Source organism: Salvelinus alpinus, chromosome 8, assembly GCF_045679555.1.
Source record: "Salvelinus alpinus chromosome 8, SLU_Salpinus.1, whole genome shotgun sequence".
NCBI classification, from domain to species: Eukaryota; Metazoa; Chordata; class Actinopteri; order Salmoniformes; family Salmonidae; genus Salvelinus; species Salvelinus alpinus.
In genome coordinates this window covers 17,609,539-17,621,963 of record NC_092093.1, presented here as the reverse complement: position 1 = coordinate 17,621,963, position 12,425 = coordinate 17,609,539, and the positions used below count along the sequence as shown (strand labels likewise).

General features: G+C 43.6%; 1 protein-coding gene across 10 annotated transcripts in view; it reads left to right on the top strand.

Annotated features, from left to right (window-relative positions):
* The first annotated feature begins 3,566 nt into the window (after nt 1-3,566).
* LOC139582647 (serine/threonine-protein kinase MRCK alpha-like) overlaps nt 3,567-12,425 on the top strand; it is a 115,472-nt gene continuing 106,613 nt past the window's right edge. For 5 of the 10 annotated variants that reach the window (XM_071412827.1, XM_071412826.1, XM_071412828.1 and 2 more), the window contains exon 1: nt 3,568-4,771. In XM_071412827.1, coding sequence (XP_071268928.1) covers nt 4,594-4,771 — 178 coding nt within the window. In that variant the 5' untranslated portion in view covers nt 3,568-4,593. Of the gene's footprint in view, nt 4,772-12,425 lie in introns of all 10 variants that reach the window. The other 5 variants (XM_071412824.1, XM_071412823.1, XM_071412825.1 and 2 more) reach the window with 3 other exon arrangements.

The window sequence follows — 12,425 nt, the reverse complement described above, 5'->3', positions numbered from 1 at the left end:
CTGTGTTGAAAATATAATAATAAACATGTTTGCTTTATTATTTCAACCCCGATACGCATATTTAATGGCACAGAATATAACACAATGGTTTTATACCTTCTAGATCATAGGGGTGGTGGAAGATTTTTTAACAAAATAAAATATAGTTTTTGAACACTATTTTCAACTGTTAAACCCATAACATGTTTGAACTATTGTCTTTGAAATGTAAATGCATTTCATGTTGATAGCTCGACAACATCATATTATGCTAGCAGTACTTTTATTTCTGATAATAAGCTGCAAGAATACCAACATTGGTTGATACGCTGGAAGATAATGTGGAGATAATGAATATTATTGTCAATCAATGAAGTCAATAGTTCACATATTTGACATCTGGTGAGCTCCATTGAAAAATGAAAATCTATTAGATTATTCCAATTTCTCTGGCTGGTAACTAAAGAAAAAAGCTAGCCATGTAAACTACTTTGTGGCCTATCCCAAAAGTATTTAGTGTTTGTTTCTTGCTAATGCTGTGTTCACAACATCTTGTAATTTCATTTAAAAAAAAAGTGAAATCAGCTCTGGATATACATTTTAATGACCTCCATGTTTGATTGTATTGTCCAGTTCAAAACGTGATGCACCCAACTCGTATTTACGATTTCACAAATGGTAATTACCACCTTCCCACTTGGTTATGAATGCAGCATTACTCAATGTAATGTGCAGATACAAAAATAAATTATGTTAAGCAATTAAAGGGCCTGTTCTCATTCTTAAATGTGTCATTCCATTCTATACCGATCAAATGAAATGCTGAATATGCGCTGAATACAACAGGTGTAGTAGACCTTACCGTGAAATGCTTATTTATGAGCCCTTAAATAAACTAAGTAAAAAATTATATAAAAACTACACACAATAAAATTAAATGTGGGGGATGGCAGTGGGGGGAATGCAGTGGGGCAGCGAAGCAAAACCATCATGCATTTTGTGATAAAAGCACCACATTTGGCACAGAGGTAGATTCATGGGTCCCGGCTAGAAGGGATCCAGCTTTTGTCAGATTTTACATTTCCTACCAGGTTAAGAGAATTAACTTAGCAGGTTGGGATAATTAGGTTAAGGTTAGGAAAAGGGTTAGGGTTAGCTAAAATGCAAAAAAAAATAATATATTTTTTAATGTAAATTTGACAAAAGCTGGATCCCTTCTAGCCATGACCAGATTTATGTACCCTTAAAATATTTAGATATGGAGCCACCCCAGATTTGGTCCCTGGGGAAATGGCATTCATTTTTCTAAATGGCTACTTAATGGTGTCACTATTTTGAAATTCAGAAGGATTGTTTTAAGATGAAGGCTACAAATTGGCTTAGAGGTAGATTTATGGACCCTGAAAACATTTAGATTATGGAGCCAACCCAGATTTGGCCCCCGGGGGGTGTGGCATCCCCTTTTTTAAATAGCCACATAGGGTAATATTATTTTACAATTTAAAAGGACTATTTTGAGGTAAACACACCATATTTGGTACAGCAGTAGATTTATGTAGCCTGAAAAGATTAAGATATGGAGCCACCACAGGTCTGGCCCTCAGGGGCTGTGGCCGCCATCTTCCAAAATGGCCACTGTCGGTTATACAATGTTACAATTCTAAAGGCCTTTCATACTCCTTGTAATATACTGTGTGTAACTGTTAAACCTTTTTGTTTTCAGGAGATCCAGGGCAAAAGGTATAGGCCAGAATATGTGATTTTAAAAAACCTAAGAAGTATAGAAGGTTACTTTCTATAGATTTAAGGTTTGTAAAATAGTTGTACAGTCTGCAGCCTTTTAGTAAAATGGCTGCCATGGCCCCCAGGGGCCAAATCTGTAGTGGCTCCATATTTTAATATTTTCAGGGTACCTCAGTCTACATCTGAGCCAAATTTCATCTGCAAATCTCCAAATCGATTCTCTGTCCATTTCATAAATTGACTGTCATGGCCCCCAGGTGCAAACTCTGTGGTGGCTTCATATCTAAATCTTTTGTGGTGGCTTCATATCTAAATCTTTTGTGGTGGCTTCACATCTAAATCTTTTGAGGGTACATGAATCTACCTGTGTGACAAATTTTGTGTGTTTATCTCTAAATAGTCTTTCTGAATTGTACAATAGTGTTATCCTATGCAGCCATTTTGGGGTGGCTCCATATCTAAATATTTTTTAGGGTCCATAAATGTACCTCTGTTCTAAATCTGGAGCCTTTATCTTAAAGCTGCAATATGTAATACATTTTTTGGGTGACATAGAAATGTGAGTTATAGATCTGTCATTTCACAGGAGGTTGGTGGAACCTTAATTGGGGAGGATGGAGTGGAATGGGAGGAATGGTATCAAATACAGCAAACACGTGGTTTGATGTGTTTGATGCCATTCCATTTTCTTCACTTAGGCCTGTTCGGCTGGGGTTTCTGTGGTAGCAGGGCAGGGGGCAGGATCCACAGTGCTTCCAGGAGGATGCGTGTGTCTGTTAAGCAGGGTTGGGGATCAATTCTATTTCAATTCCATTTGCTGTAATTTTCATTGAAAGAAAGTCTAAGAAGCGGTAGGTCAGTTCTATGTGTGCTACTTCCATGCTTCTCTTTCTTAAGTTGTGTTTTTCTGTCTTTTACTTTTGGTTTGTACATCAGCTTCAAACAGACAAAAATGTAATATTTTTCATTATGGAAAATATATTTCACAGTGGTTTAGATGGTACAATGACTATCTACACGATACTTGCTTGTTTTGTCACATAGACTGAAATTAGGCTAACTATTAGAATTTTAGCAACCAGGAAATGGCAGAGCGATTTCTGCATAATGCGTCTTTAAAACAGTCCTTCTGAAGGGTGGGTATGATTTGTGGAATGCTCCAACAGGAATATGTTCCAAAAACTTTGTAAATAACAAGGTTGCCAACAAACAACGCATACAAAGTCGTATAGCGGCAGAATAAGATGCTGGGTAGGGAGTGGGCTATTTAATGACTTTTTTCTATCACCAATGTCTGTCCTCACTCTGGTAGCCTATGGACAAACATTAAGAATAAGCTACGTGTTGAGTTGATGTCTGTTCGGCAGCTAGTTAGCTAGGTGAATTAATCATGCTACTTTGTATGCGTTTGTAACGGATGTGAAATGGCTAGCTAGTTAGCGGGTACGCGCTAATAGCGTTTCAATCGGTTACGTCACTTGCTCTGAGACTTGAAGTAGGGTTTCCCCTTGCTCTGCAAGGGCCGTGGCTTTTGTGGAGCGATGGGTAACGACGCTTCCTGGGTGACTGTTGTTGATGTGTGCAGAGGGTCCCTGGTTCGCGCCCGTGTCGGGGCAAGGGGACGGTCTAAAGTTATACTGTTACACGTTGTTTGTTGGCAACCTTGTACTTTACAAAGTTTTTGGAACAGATTACTATTGTAACGTTCCGCAAATTATACCCACCCCTTCTGAATTCCATAATAATGTTACCATCGGTGGCCATTTTGAAAAATGGTTGCCACGCCCCCCTAGGGGCGGCTCCATATCTAAATCTTTTCAGGGTACATCAATCTACCTCAGTGCCAGATTTTGTGCTTTTATCACAATATGCACGATAGTGACTATTTTTTTTCTTCATTTTCGCCACCTAGCTACAACGACCGCAGTTTCCATTCACAATATTGTCCGCTATCCTTCCAGTATACCCTCGCGTCCCACAGGACAGCAGATGCTGTGACGGCAGTGTGTGACGTTCGCCATGATGAGCTGGGGTTTTGCCTGCAGCAAGCTGTAGTTCGAGAACGGCAAGCGACCGACGTGGGAAGCAAGGGGGAAGGCAGTGTACTGGATTGGTATGAGCAAGAATGCAGCTTTTTTCTTGACGGGAAAAAGCTCAACCCCTCAGAGAAACCGCATTTTCGACGGATACAGCAATGGACATATATTCGAACCATAGTTTTAAACTGTGAAGAGGGCCAGGCAGAGGATTTTAAAATAATTGGATTTAAACGAAAAAACTAGCTAGTTAAGCCTTGCGCCCTTCCATTCTCAGACTCAACAGAGGGGCATTGCATTGAGGCTTTGTAGCATTGCAGATCTAGTGTTGATGCATTTTTTGTCGCTGCAGTTTGGATAACCACATATCAACAACTCAGGGGATTGCTATAACTGCATTCTCACGGGTAATATTTTCATTGGGGGTATTTTTGCCAGGAGAAGACTGGAAAAAATACGTAAGGAAATACTACAAGCGGCTTTCATTAGCCTACGTCAAAATCTGCTGGCCAGGGCAGGGTCTGCAATTGTGAGTTCTCCTTTGTGTTTTGGGGGAATAGGATAAATAAAATGAGGAAATATTACATGGCTCACTCACCTCCGAGATACTCTATATATACCTTTGTGAGAGGTGGATCATGATAGTTCTATTTTAGCTCGCTATTAGCTTGCTTGCCTCAAAGTTTTTATTCATTTTGCTACAAGGTGAGACAGAGACAAGCTAAGCGAACTTCTTCTGTTCGTCCCTGGTCAGCCTGAATATAAGGCTTATCTAAATATTTAAGTGAGCTAATATAATTTCCTCTACTAGCATCACCTGACTACAGTTTGAATCATGTCGGGAGAGGTCCGTTTGAAGAAACTGGAGAAGCTGATCCTTGACGGCCCAGCTCAGTCAAATGACCAATGCCTTAGCGTGGAAACGCTATTGGATATCCTTATCTGCCTTTATGACGAGTGCAACAACTCACCCCTCAGAAGGGAGAAAAACATCTTGGAGTTTCTGGATTGGGGTAAGTTCCCCCCTTTCTTTTTATGTAAAATTATAATGGTGGTGCAATGTGCCCCCCCCCCCCCCCCCCATACCTTTTTATAGTAGTAGAGACCTCAGCACAAGGCCTGGTCATGAATGAGCTGCTATCCTCTCAGCCTAGGCCACCTCCACACCTCCGTTTTTAACTTCAAGGCTATTGTGCTTTTCTACTGTATGACTGCTTTTGGGGTACTTTATATCCAACTTGAGTCGTGTCCCATAACAAATTGACTTTACACACCAACAGCAAATGTTAACATTTGTTGTAGTGGCAGTGGCCAGGCAGTGGCCTAGCACGAGCCCCAAATGTCATGGAACGTTTGCAATGGTGTAACCTCTCCCCCACTCACGGTCATTGAAAAGCAAAGCACACAGGACCACACACAACTTAATCATTTGTTGAAAAAGCGAACTGTGTGTGTGACGACATTGGTGGTTTGGTTCGAGCACTAATGGAATGCAACGACCTTTTATCTGACTGGTCCAGCGGTAACTCTGTATGGGTATGCCTTACCGAGATGTCCAAGTGCCAAGTGTGATTTCATCTGGACATTTACCCCGTGTTAACACACGGACCCAGCCAGAGGCCAGGGGAAACACTGCAATATGTACTGCAATTAGGTGCTTTTATTCAGGACTCAGCCATTTCACTGACAGTAGCTGCAAACAATGGAAATCATTTCATCTTTACAAACACCATAGAAACACTATCAAAATAAGTGTATGCTTCATTTAGGCTAAGGGGTTGTAAAATATTGCGAGTACATGTAGCCTACTAAAATAAAGCATATTTCAACACCTTTGGTGGTGTCCTCCTTTTGACCTCTGAGCTTACCACAAGGTTTGATGACATGATTTGACAAATGCTCCATACCCTAATGAATCGTGCTTATACCCAGGCCTGTCACATGAAACACCATTCCCCAAAGATGGATGAGACACTTAAATTCAAAATACACCTTTCACTTGAACTTTAATGTTCACAAAACATAATGCTCAAAACATTGCCATTATAAAACACCATCATGTTATAAAGTATAAGACTAGCTATGACTGATGTCATCCCTGATATCCCCTTCATGCTCAGCCCACAACAGTACACAAACATTACTATAAGGTTTGCTTTTCGTCACTTAGTTTGCTGACCTCATTTTGGTTGATATGGCAACAGACCCCTGTATAACCTGCAGCCATCAGTGAATGGACCAGGCCTAGTTCACCATATCCTTCTGTTATGACCTTATAACACTGACTACCTAGTAGTAAGCAGAAGATTGGAAGAGGCGTTGACCTGAATTACACTATTTTTAAGGCTCAATTATGAAATATGTAACAATTGTTTTATCTGCATTGTTTATTTGCTATTAATGGAAAAATATGTTCATTCTAAATACTGTCCAGCACAATGCAACAGCACTAGCCTATATTATACACTAATAACAATGCTATAGGCCTAAAACACTATACTGTACTTTATAATACTATACTATAGGCCTACTATCTATGTAGCCTGAGAAGTTGAAGTCCAGATATGAGGAGGATCAGAACAGAAGAAACAACAATCTGTTTGAGAATGAACTGTTGTTGTGGTTCTGGTGACATGTGGATCTGGCATGATGTGGTGTGTTTCTAGTGGTGTGGTTCTGGTGACCTGTGGATCTGGCATGATGTGGTGTGATGTTGTGTTGTGGTTCTGGTATGGTTCTAGTGTGGGTGTGGTGTGGTGTAGTTCTGGTATGGTGTGGTGTGATGATGATGTGGTGTAGTTCTGGTATGATGTGGTGTAGTTCTGGTATGATGTGGTGTAGTTCTGGTATGATGTGGTGTAGTTCTGGTATGATGTGGTGTAGTTCTGGTATGGTGTGGGTATGATGTGGTGTGATGATGATGTGGTGTAGTTCTGGTATGGTGTGGTTCTGGTATGGTGTGGTTCTGGTGTGATGTGGTTCTGGTGTGATGTGGTTCTGGTGTGGTGTGGTTCTGGTATAATGTGGTGTGGTTCTGGTTTGCTTCTGGTATGGTTCTAGTGTGGGTGTGGTTCTGGTATGGTGTGGTTCTGGTATGTGGTGTGGTTCTGGTCTGATGTGGTGTGGTTCTGGTGTGGTGTGGCTAACTGTTGAACTCCAGTAGAAGACATCCACCCCACTGGGCCTCTGGTTGGTTATATCGGCAGCCACCATTGGTTGTGATGGTGAGGATATCTTAAACACACCATACACCTCACTTAGTTACTCACAGTCCTACCCAGGCCAGGTGTTGATGGGCATGGTAGAAGCTAGGAGGGTCTGTGGGTGCTGATGATGGGGTTGATTGTGATGTGAAGGGCCAGGACATCCTTGTCAAGATGCTGGATGTTCTACTTTTCCCTGTGATGATTCCACAGGGGCAGCTAACAGGAAACACAGGGACTGGATGCTGGGCTCTTTGGGCACATGATGTCATACCAGGAAGTGGCTCTGCTGTGTATTGTGTTGGTCACTGCTGTCCTGCAGCCTGTGACTATGAAGACAGCTGGCAGTGGTCAGGTCACTCACTCACACTCTTTCATTTATTCATTAATACACACACACATGTCGTGGGTGAAGGTTCCTTTTCCATTGTCCTGAGAGGGATCACCATCATGGAGGGGTACTATGGAGTCAGAGGCCGGCCGTGTCACGGTGGATGTCTTCCCTGAACCCTCACTCCATATCAGACCATTGAAGTGGCCTAAACATAGCAGACCAACAGTCGGTTACGTTTTCATGCCCTCCCCCAAATCCTTACATAGCACACATACCCACTTCTAACAGTTTCCCAGCTCAACCAAACAAACCACCTAACCAATAGAAGGTGAAGCTGAGAATGAATCATATTTTCTAGCTGCAGGAAGCTGAACCTCCTATATATGAATGACTGGCCCTGGTTTTCTCACCACTCTCTCCCAGAGGGTAGCCTACAACTCGGTTTATTAGCAAGCTCTGAGGACCAAGAGGTTTGTAAATGTCCATCATCTGCCGCTGGGATGACGCCTCTCTCCCGGCTGTGGATCCAGCAGGCCAGGCAGTATTTACAGAACATTTTGGTGTGAATATGAACACACATTTGCAGGCTGCACAGACACACACAAACAGTCACACACAAACAGTCACACATGCAGGACACACACACACACAGCCTGAATAAGGACCATTACTCTACTCATAAATGACTTCTAAATTAGTCAAACCCAGAGGAACAATTTGTCCCCCCCCCCCCCCCATCCAAGTCTAGACCAATGACACAGAGTGACATTGTTTTCTCAAATTATTTCTCACTTGTGAAAGGATGAATTTATGCAAGGCTTGCTAGTTGAGCTGTTATGGCTGAAATGGATGCGGAGCCAACTGGCAAAGACATCCTACTGTCTTTCCCCTTCACTTAGGCCTGTTCGGCTGGGGTTTCTGTGGTAGCAGGGCAGGGGACAGGATCCACAGTGCTTCCAGGAGGATGCATGTGTCTGTTAAGCAGGGTTGGGGATCAATTCTATTTCAATTCAGTATTTTCGAAAAGTGGAATGAAATTAAAATCCCAAGTGGTAGTCTGTCTGAGGTAGATACTGGAACTGTTAAAAAAGGGTAATCTACTCAATGTGTCTGAAAAACACACAGGAAACAAAATATTTGTGCTATTATTTCAGTCCGGTATCATATTGGATCAGTGCCCAGATTTCTGGCTTCAATCGGGAAAACTATTAACAGCTCAGAACAGGCCCAGCAGAACAGGCCTAGCAGAACAGGTCAGACCAGGTCCAGCATCTTAGTGGTGCTGACCTAGTATCAGTTTAGCCTTTTAGATCATAATGAATATAATTCAAATCAAAGTTTATTTGTCACATGCACCGAATACAACCGGTGTAGACCTTACCCTGAAATGCTTACTTACAAGACATTAATTACAATACCGTTTTAAAATATTAACTAAATAAACTAAAGTAACATAAACAAAGGAACACAATAAAATAACAAGAGGCTATATAGGGGGTACCGGTACCGAGTCAATGTGTGGGGGTACAGGTTAGTAATGAGGCTATATACAGGGGGTACCGGTACCGAGTTAATGTGTGGGGGTACAGGTTAGTCAAGGTAATTTGTAGATAGGGGTAAAGTGACTGTGCATAGATAATTAACAGTGAGTAGCAGCAGTGTAAAAACAAAGGAGGGGGAGGTCAATGTAAATAGTCCGGGTGGCCATTTGATTAATTGTTCAGCAGGCTTATAACTTGGGGGTAGAAGCTGTTAAGGAGCCTTTTGGACCTAGACTTTGCACTCCGGTACTGCTTGCCGTGCGGTAGCAGAGAGAACAGTCTATGACTTGGGTGACAGGAGTCTTTGACACTTTTCTGGGCCTTCCCTGACCAGTAGAGGACCTGATCCCAGATCAGTACTCCTTCATGGCAGAGAAGCTGGGTCAGAGTTAATAAATAACATGCAGAAACACCAGGGTATCTCTGCCTTTAGTTTGTTCCCCCTCTCTACCACAGGATGTTGCTTCCACACAGAGGGCTTGGCATGGAACAGCTGTAATAGTAGAGTTATATGCCAAATAATTTACCTCTGCTTGCTCCCAGGCCATGTTTTCTCTCTCCTCCTCCCTCACTCGCTCGTGCCCTCTGTATGCATGTGTGCCTTACTGGGTGTGGCTGGGAAATAGGCCTACAGACAGACATATACAAACACACGAATATAGGAAGCATACAGACGGTGCATTGCAATCATTCTTTCAACACAACAGGACCGAGAAAATAAACATTGCCACATACTAAGTCCCCCAAATTATGCTATTAGATAGCAATAAACAATGTATTTTGTGGTGAGATGTTGAGTGTCAAATGTCTTGTGATGATGGGTTAATTATGTGGCCAGGCGCAGGCAGGCCAGTGAAAGCTTGTGGTAGCTAGATAGTGAAGGAGAAGGGAGTGAGTGCTTTGTGACCCTGTGTGTGTTCCGTAGCCAGAGCATCCCTGTATTTTGTGGAGGCTCAGCTGTGTGTAAAAACGCTGACTAAGCCAGGCCCTTCACAGCTCAGCTGTGTGTAAAAACGCTGACTAAGCCAGGCCCCAGCCCTTCACAGCTCAGCTGTGTGTAAAAACGCTGACTAAGCCAGGCCCCAGCCCTTCACAGCTCAGCTGTGTGTAAAAACGCTGACTAAGCCCGGCCCCAGCCCTTCACAGCCCAGCTGTGTGTAAAAATGCTGACTAAGCCCGGCCCCAGCCCTTCACAGCTCAGCTGTGTGTAAAAACGCTGACTAAGCCAGGCCCCAGCCCTTCACAGCTCAGCTGTGTGTAAAAACGCTGACTAAGCCAGGCCCCAGCCCTTCACAGCTCAGCTGTGTGTAAAAACGCTGACTAAGCCAGGCCCCAGCCCTTCACAGCTCAGCTGTGTGTAAAAACGCTGACTAAGCCAGGCCCCAGCCCTTCACAGCTCAGCTGTGTGTAAAAACGCTGACTAAGCCAGGCCCCAGCCCTTCACAGCTCAGCTGTGTGTAAAAACGCTGACTAAGCCAGGCCCCAGCCCTTCACAGCTCAGCTGTGTGTAAAACGCTGACTAAGCCAGGCCCCAGCCCTTCACAGCTCAGCTGTGTGTAAAAACGCTGACTAAGCCAGGCCCCAGCCCTTCACAGCTCAGCTGTGTGTAAAAACGCTGACTAAGCCAGGCCCCAGCCCTTCACAGCTCAGCTGTGTGTAAAAACGCTGACTAAGCCAGGCCCCAGCCCTTCACAGCTCAGCTGTGTGTAAAACGCTGACTAAGCCAGGCCCCAGCCCTTCACAGCTCAGCTGTGTGTAAAAACGCTGACTAAGCCAGGCCCCAGCCCTTCACAGCTCAGCTGTGAAGCTGAGTGGAGCTGAGTGGAGGCGCAAATTTAGGAATACAAAAGCTGTTTAGGGGATAGCTTTTTGTCCATTTAATTTTTTTAGTAAATTAGCAGACCTTCTTATCCAGAGTGACTTACACTTAGTGCATTTGTCTTAAGATGGCTAGTTAAGACAACCATATCAGTCTTTTTGTTGTTGATTGGGGTGAATCGCCTACTCTTTGAAGAGGTAGTGTTTTAGACCCTCTCTCTCTCATCCCTCTCTGCGCCATGCTTTCTGTCATTTTTCTCTCCATTCTTTCCATATCATCTCTTTCTCTTTCATATCATCGTTCTTTCCATCTTTCTTGCACCCTCCCTCTTCCCGTCCCTCGATCTCTATGTTCCAGTCTTGCCCCTCCCCTTTTCTCTCCATCCATAACTCCATCCATCCCCCCTTTTCCTCCTCTCTACTCCTCCATCCCCCACCCCCTTTTCCTCCTCTCTCAGGCCCTGTGTTCCGGTATGGTCACCAGTCAGTGACGGTGTGTTTGGTATGGTGACCAGTCAGTGTGTTTGGTATGGTGACCAGTCAGTGTGTTTGGAATGTCTGTGGTTCTTCTCCTGATTCTATATTACCACCTAGCGTTTCTCTGGTAGAGGGTAGAGTGCCCTTGGCTTTTGATGTGTTATGATTTTGAGGATGACCTTCTCTATTTTCAGGTCTACACTGGGCTGTGTGCAGCAGTGGATGTTAAGGCCTCATCCTCCTTGCGTAGTCACAGGAAGCTGTAGCTAGATGAGCAGTCCAGTGACGCTGCCTTCCCTTGCATGCCATCACATCATCGGGAAATCCTGTGGTCGCTCTGATTGTCATCTCAATTGTCTGTGGGAAGGGACGTCTCTGCTGCTGCCCCTATATATAGACCAATACCTCATCTCTGCTTTCCCCCTACTGGAAGAGCTGAGAGTGCTGCAGGGACAATGACCGTGTCTCTTAGGCTGTCTTTGGATCGGTCAGGTTCTGTCTGTGGATCGGTCAGGTTCTGTCAGGGTGGGAGATTTATTTGACATGAACGTGCCTTTTAGGTCTTAGGGCTGTCTGTGGCTCCGTCAGGTTCTGTCTCTGGTTCTCTGTGGATCTGTCAGGGTGAGTGGAAGGGCCTCAGGACTGTGTGCCTGACAGCTCTGCTCATCTGCTACTTTGTTGTGTGTTTTCCTCTTTATCCTCAGAAGACTTGCTGGATGACATGCTTTAAAGAGACACTGCACTTCCTGATTTGGCCTCGTTTTTCATCAACGTTCGTTTAGACATGCTAGCGGCCGTGACTGAAGGCAAACAAATGTTTCCACTGCTCCGCTGTCCTACAACCCAATATTCTATCACTGGATAGATTTGTCTCGTCTTTCTGAGAGACCGATCCCAGAAGTAATATCCATACAGGTGTAGGTTACATGTGGTCATATCACAAACATCTCCCAGCTTGACTGTAGATGCATCAGCAAAGAATCTATGGATGTGTTCGTATTACAAAGACAAAACATTTTCTGCTGTAAATATCATATTGATGTGCTTCTAAAGACCGTATGCCTACACTTTAACACATCTCAGTCAGTTGTGTGTAGAGAACAACTTCAGCTGTCTAACCAGAACTAGAATGACATTCTATTGGTCTATTTGCCCAAATCTATGGATTTGGCTGTTTAATACACTGACATGCACAGCTCTCTCTCTCTGAAGTTCTGTCTTCAAATATGAATTGTCACATGCCTTGTAAACAACAGGTGTAGACTTACTCACAGGCCCTTCCCTACAATGCAGA